Source organism: Podarcis melisellensis (assembly GCF_964234715.1).
Source record: "Podarcis melisellensis genome assembly, chromosome: 2".
In the NCBI taxonomy this organism is placed as follows: Eukaryota; Metazoa; Chordata; class Lepidosauria; order Squamata; family Lacertidae; genus Podarcis; species Podarcis melisellensis.
This window is the reverse complement of record NC_138529.1, coordinates 79,089,026-79,095,266: the sequence shown is the minus strand read 5'-3', so window position 1 is coordinate 79,095,266 and position 6,241 is coordinate 79,089,026. Positions and strand designations below refer to the sequence as shown.

At 44.6% G+C, this 6,241-nt stretch overlaps 1 protein-coding gene across 1 annotated transcript in view; it reads left to right on the top strand.

The window, feature by feature from the left end:
* Positions 1–164: 164 nt before the first annotated feature.
* Positions 165–6,241, top strand: part of FGD3 (FYVE, RhoGEF and PH domain containing 3) — a 106,522-nt gene continuing 100,445 nt past the window's right edge. Inside the window, exon 1 of the mRNA XM_081898309.1 lies at positions 165–394. Coding sequence (XP_081754435.1) covers positions 382–394 — 13 coding nt within the window. The 5' untranslated portion in view covers positions 165–381. The remainder of the gene's footprint in view (positions 395–6,241) is intronic.

Below are 6,241 nucleotides of genomic sequence, written 5' to 3'. Positions count from 1 at the left end.
ACGTTCCTCCCCGCCCGGCCCGCACGCCTTCGTCGACCGGCCCCCAACCGGGGCAGCGCACGAGCCTGGCTCGCGGCGGCGGCGAGGGGGTGTGGAAGGCGAGGCGGGCGCCTGTGTGCGGCGAGAGCCGTGGGGACCGCGGTGGCGGGCAGCCCTGTCGGGAGGCGCGCGCCTCCGCCGCCCTCCTCCTCCTCCTCCTCCCGGCCGGTGCCACAAGGCGAGATGCAGGCGCCGGAAAGAAAGCGCGCGCGGGAGAGACGGCGAGCAGCTCCCCGCGTCCCCTTCTGAGGGCGCCTCCTTCGCCGTTGCGCAGCCCAGCCGTGCGCCTCAGGGCCCGTCCAAAGCTGCCGAGGCGCGTCTCCTGAGGGGCTGAAAACGGAGATGGAGCCAGAAGGTGAGCTTGGGGTGGCAGCTTTTGCTACTCGGGCAGCGAGTTGCTAAATCTCTCTCTCTCTCTGTCTTGCCCCTTTTCCAAGGCTCCCTGCTTGCATGTGCTTCTCATCTCCCTGCGCCTCGGGAAAAACTTTCCGTGCAAGTTGGCTTGGGACTGCCAAATCTCACTGCACGGAAGCCAGAGTCCTGCATTGTTCTCTGTCTGCCCCCCTCCTTCAAGACTTTCCTCAAGGTTTGACCGAGGGGGGAGCTGGCTGTCTGGCGGCGGAATGTGCTGGAGTGAATGGGTTTTCTTTTTAAAACTTCCAACATGCAAGGTTTCGCTGGAAGTCTTAATATCAGCCGACTGCCCAGACCTGCGTTTTCCTTGAAACCAGCCTGGATTGCCTGCTAATAAATCCGGCGGCCCACGTTTCACTCAGTAGACGCCAAATGGTTTGTTCTGGCTCGGCCTTGGAGGGAAACACCTTGCTGAAAAATGTGGAAGGTTGAAGAAAGGGAGAGGACAGGGGTTTATATATTTTGGCACATGACCTCCTTTCTGGGTGTGATTAGAAAGGATTGGATTGATGTGCATCTTAATCGTGATTGTACCTGTGGTTAGTTTGTTCGTGACATTTTTCAAACAACAATACTGGGAGACCCCTTCTTGATGGTTAAGAATTCAATGTTGGTTAAGACTAGTCTTGTAGTCTTCCTTCCAGTAGTAGCTTGCCACAGATACTTGGAAAGTTCTCAGTGTAACGCATGATGCCAAGTGCCAACCCCTTTTTGCATTAGCACTTGACTGTCAGGTATACTGGTTTTCAACATGGAGCTACTCTCCATTGAGTGGTTTACTCCTTTTTGATAAATGAATTTAAGCTAGTGTCTGTCACAGCACCTTGCGGTGGCAGATTTCATTAAGCCAGATCCATTGTGTAAATAAGTGCTACTTTTTGGCTTTTCTGTGTTGAACCCGCTGCCTCTCAGTTCCACTGGGTGATTCATTTATTTATTTAAATCATTCTGACTCTGTTCTTCAACAGAAAGGGCTTCCAGAGCAGCTTCCAGGTGAATAAAAACAAGACAGCCCCCGTTTTCAGATTTACAATTAGAAAGAGAGAGAGGCATAAAAGGAGAACATAATAAAGAGGGAGAAGGGGAAAGCAAAATCAGGCACCAGCTGCAGAGTCCTTATAACCAGCTGGGAAGGAAACAGTTCTGGGAGAGGAGGAGCCAAAAGGAGTTGGTCTCTCAGCCTATCTGATGGAGATGATGAAATGGTTGCTAGTAGGTGACAGCTGAAGGAGAGCCAAAGGCAGCTGCTGGTGTCTCAACAGAGCCAATGGACTTGGTATTATAAAAGCCTGTGCAGTCTCTCCACAACGTTTATAATACAGCATCTCTACCTTTGTTTTAGCTTAAAAGCCCCAAATGCTTCCTAACAGTGAAGATGTTCAATATCTAGCTTATGGCTCTGGCTTTGTGTGCTTTTAATGTCTAGCCCGATTGTTTAATGTTCTTTTTTTTTGTTAGGAAGATTGTTGCTTTAATGGATTATTTTAATTGGTTAGCCACTCTAAAAGCCTTTAGGATACAGAAAACATAGGAAGATGTTTTATACCATTGTTTTGTATAATTCATGGATTCCTTCAGTGGTTGGTTTCAGCTGGATCTTTCCCAGCCCTGGGCCTCAGGTTGAAGACTGAAGGTTTAAAGGGTGGGTTATAAATATAATAAATGTCCAGTTTGAGGTGGGACAACCAGAATAGTACATATTATAAGACATGAGTAACCAAAGCTAAGCACAGTAAAAGAAGCTCTGTATACTTAATGAAAAGTTCACCTTTCTTTTTCTATCACTTCATTAATTATTACCATCTGTTTGCTTTCTGGGACAGAGACTTCAATGCTGTGAACAGATCAAAACATCTTGGGTGCTGCTCCTATTTTCTTTCTTTCCTCTTACATTAAACCAACTTCTTCGTTGAGGGCCTGGATACAAGTCCAAGTTAACAACTGAATGCTGATCTAGCCTGCCAAGATTATTGTGTGGTAGATTTGGCAGACTGGAACAGCTGCTGCGTTCATTTTTTGTTCAGTGGGAATGTATACCAAGTGCATATTGCATCTTCAGACATCCCAGGAGTGCTTGAAGCTAGTTCTAAAGATTTCACCAGACCTGTGAGGTTAGGGTTACCTTTAAAGGCTTGGACCTGTTATTCTCTTAGAATTGCTAAGGTAGAAACTGAACCCATTTCCTCTCTTAAGGGTGTTGCTAGTTTCTATGTGCATAAAATATATTTTTAAAACAACAACAACAATGAAAACAACTATTAACATAAAACATACAAGGACAGCCACACAGCCAGCTTGGGGGGTCTTTCGGCTATGCAAGGCCCCAGATTTGCACCTGCTGTTCCTCCCCTAGTGTGTATAGCATATATTTGTTGCCCTTTTAGAAACCTGTTTGAGGTATTGCAGTGAATGTAATGCTATTTTAACTTTTCCTGTTCATAACCACTGGCTTACTAAGGTATCTAGCATATTTTTAAAAGAGCGAAGAAAACTGTATGAGACACATTTATAGAACATTTGAAACTGTTCATGCAAACCTCATATTTCCCACAGTTTCTATTTCTGGAATGCATGTTGAAGTTCAATGTCCAGCATATCTCTACCACTTTCAAAAAGAAAAGAGGTGGCCAGTTCACAGTCATTGGGGCCTGTCCCGGCCTCTCTAAAAGTCTGCACTTGTAATGTAATGTAATGTAATGTAATGTAATGTAATGTAATGTAATGGGCCTTTTTAAGGTTTGAGGATGATGTAGAACAGCTGATGGTTCCCTGTATAAAATCCAAGACTGTTGGGACAGCCTTGTATTTTGGGAACAACCTTTGGGGCTTTTTTAATATAGGAAAAAAAGGTGAGTAAGGGAGGGGGACATGATAGAGCTATAAAATTATGTATCGTGTGGAGAAAGTTCATGGGCTTTCCGTAAGGCATCGGGTTGGCCGCTGAGAACAAATTGCTGGACTAGATGGACCCTGGTGGTCTGATCCATTGGGACTCCTCTTATGTTTTTATGTCACTGAGGTAGGTAGGACCTGAGGCAAAAATGGGCAGAGCAACACATGGAACTCTAGTGTTTGTATAGTAGATTACATCCCAGCCATGCAGAAGTCAAGGGGCTACACACACACAGGAATACACACCTCTCCAGCCATCCATTGAATCAGGGTCTGGAGAAAGAGGCCTGTAAGTCTGCATTTGGGTCTCGGGTTACCCAATCCTGATTTACGGTAGGCTTAGAAAGTAAAAAGAAACCCTAACTTGGATCTGTGTTCCTTTTTTCAGTCATCAACATGGAACAGAGGAGCCAACTGGCACTTCATCGCAGGCAGGCCAATTGGAGGAGGCCCTCCTGCCTTGCCACTCTTGATCATTGCATTTGGGGTTCCATTATGATTCCATCTTGTATCCCCATTCTGTTTGATGTGTATTTAAGGCCAGTAGGTGAGAGGACAGACATAATGTTCAGTGGCACCTGATACCTACTCTATCCCTCCTTCGTTTTTTCTACAGGTACTGCTACAGGTTACCTCAGGGGTTTCCAACCTGTTTAGGGCTGAGGGTCACAAATTGATTTTTGAGCAAGTGCTGTGGGCAAAATTTCCTCTATTCCCTTTTCTTTGCTTTCCCCTGCATCAGCTCACACCCCACACCATTTGAAATATGTCTGGTATCTGGGTAAAAGTCAGATTCAGTAGAATTACTCTGAGCCATGAAATCCACAAAGAAAGAGGGACTGAGTACTCATCACTGTTTGGCTCCCATGTGCCCCACCACTGGTGTTAGAAGCTGAATACACATGACATTTGCCACAATCCATATGTATCCTGTAGAATCTTGATAAGTATTTTTGTTTGATGTACAGTGGTACCTCTGGTTACAAACTTAATTCGTTCCGGAGGTCCGTTCTTAAGCTGAAACTGTTCTTATACTGAGGTGCGCTTTTGCTAATGGGGCCTCCCGCTGCGTGCGTGCCTCTGATGCGCGATTTCCATTCATATCCTGAGGCAAAGTTCACAATTAGGAGCAGCTACTTCTGGGTTAGCGGAGTTCGTAACCCGAAGTGTTCATAACCAGAAGTGTTCGTAACCAGAGGTACCACTGTATTCCTTTAAGCCACCTTCCATTCAATTTGAAAATGCAATGTGTACAGTTCAGACAGCCTTTGTACATGCACGGATAACAGCTTTTTTTGAATAGTTTTTTTGGGGGGGGAGTTGCAGATAATGGGCAGTGGAAACATCATTGGGTGAAGACACCCCTGCTCCCTCTCTGGTGTGTACAGCAAGTGCTAATGCACTTGAAATTCATGGCGGGTATGTGTATGTGGATGTCCCCCACTATGTTTTGAGCTAATGTGTACATAGTCAGAATGTGGGAAAGAGTGTCCCTCTTCCAACTTTGGCATTCAGCTATCTATACTTTTCAAGGGAAAAAAAGGCAACCACCCTCACCATTTCATGACCAAGGGAGCAGTGAGTGAGCAATGATTTTCATGTGGGGAGGGTGATGATGGCAGAGACTTCATGGGTTCCAGCGGAAGACCTGACCTTAAGGGCACCACTGTGCTCATGGAATAAGTTAGCAACTTCTGGGTTACCTAGTGTACAGTTTTGTTGGAGGCAGGATGCAGCCGAGATGATTGAAGTTGAAAAGCTTAAGTTACGACTTATGGGATTTGAATTCTGGTTATGAACTTTTGGCTTTCTTGCATCATTCAGGGTCACAGCACTGAGGCATTTCTACATTAACTGCAGTGCTTGAATGCTGGTTTTACAGTGGCCAGACGGGCTTTCCCCCATTCCACCTGCTAAAAAGGCTGCAGCCTCTCCTTTACAAGTCAGCTGTGTAGACCACCTTTGCAACCTTAAAGTGGGACTTACACTTTAAAGACTTACATCTTCCATGACTGTTTGAGAGGTTCATTTTGTGCAGAATGTGATGGCCATCTCCCGACAGGGTTACATACTAGCACCATATTATGCTAGCGTTTCAGTTTATACCAGCTCCCCATTGTTTTCTAGGGAATAGCTGCTGATGTTTTTGAACTTCAAAGCCACGGACAACTTGGCCCTGTGTTCTTTAAGAACATATGCAGAACCTATAGGGCAATTGTTCCTTGCTCAACAAACCATTCATAGTATAGTTTAGGCTTCTATTTTTTCCCCGCAGTCTTTTGTATTGCATTGTATTCTGTTCATTTGTCCGTGTAGCAGGCATGCTGCTCCACTTTGGTATAATTCCTAAAAAGGCAATAAAATACACAATGATAAAATACCCTATAGGAAACAGTTGGTTTCCAGGAATCATAATGTAAGCACAGTTCAAGTCCCTCTTTTGGCAAAATATAACATCTTGGGGGCTAATTTTTGGGATGTTATGAGCAAACCTGCAATGTCTAAAACCCCTGATCAGCATTTCAGAATTATAAATGTGACAATCTTGCACTGTTACTAACTTTGCTGTTTGGCTTCTTTTGTCTGACAACTCTGTTTTAACATATTTCCCACGACTGTAAAGGATGGAAACGTTTTCTTTTGAAACTGATGAAATGTGAGACTCTGTTTTCAATGGAATGTAGGGATGTACCTTATATCTTAAACTGCAGCTGCACAATATTCCTGGCAAACAAATGCTAACTTTGTATGCATAATAGGAATTCAATTTTACAGCTATCTTCCATCTTCCATGTATAATGGCTAAAAGAAGTAATAATGTAATCACAAGAACAGCTGCTACAGTAAAGGCCCAGTTCCCATTTACAGTGCACATTTTAAAAGCTAGTTACAAATC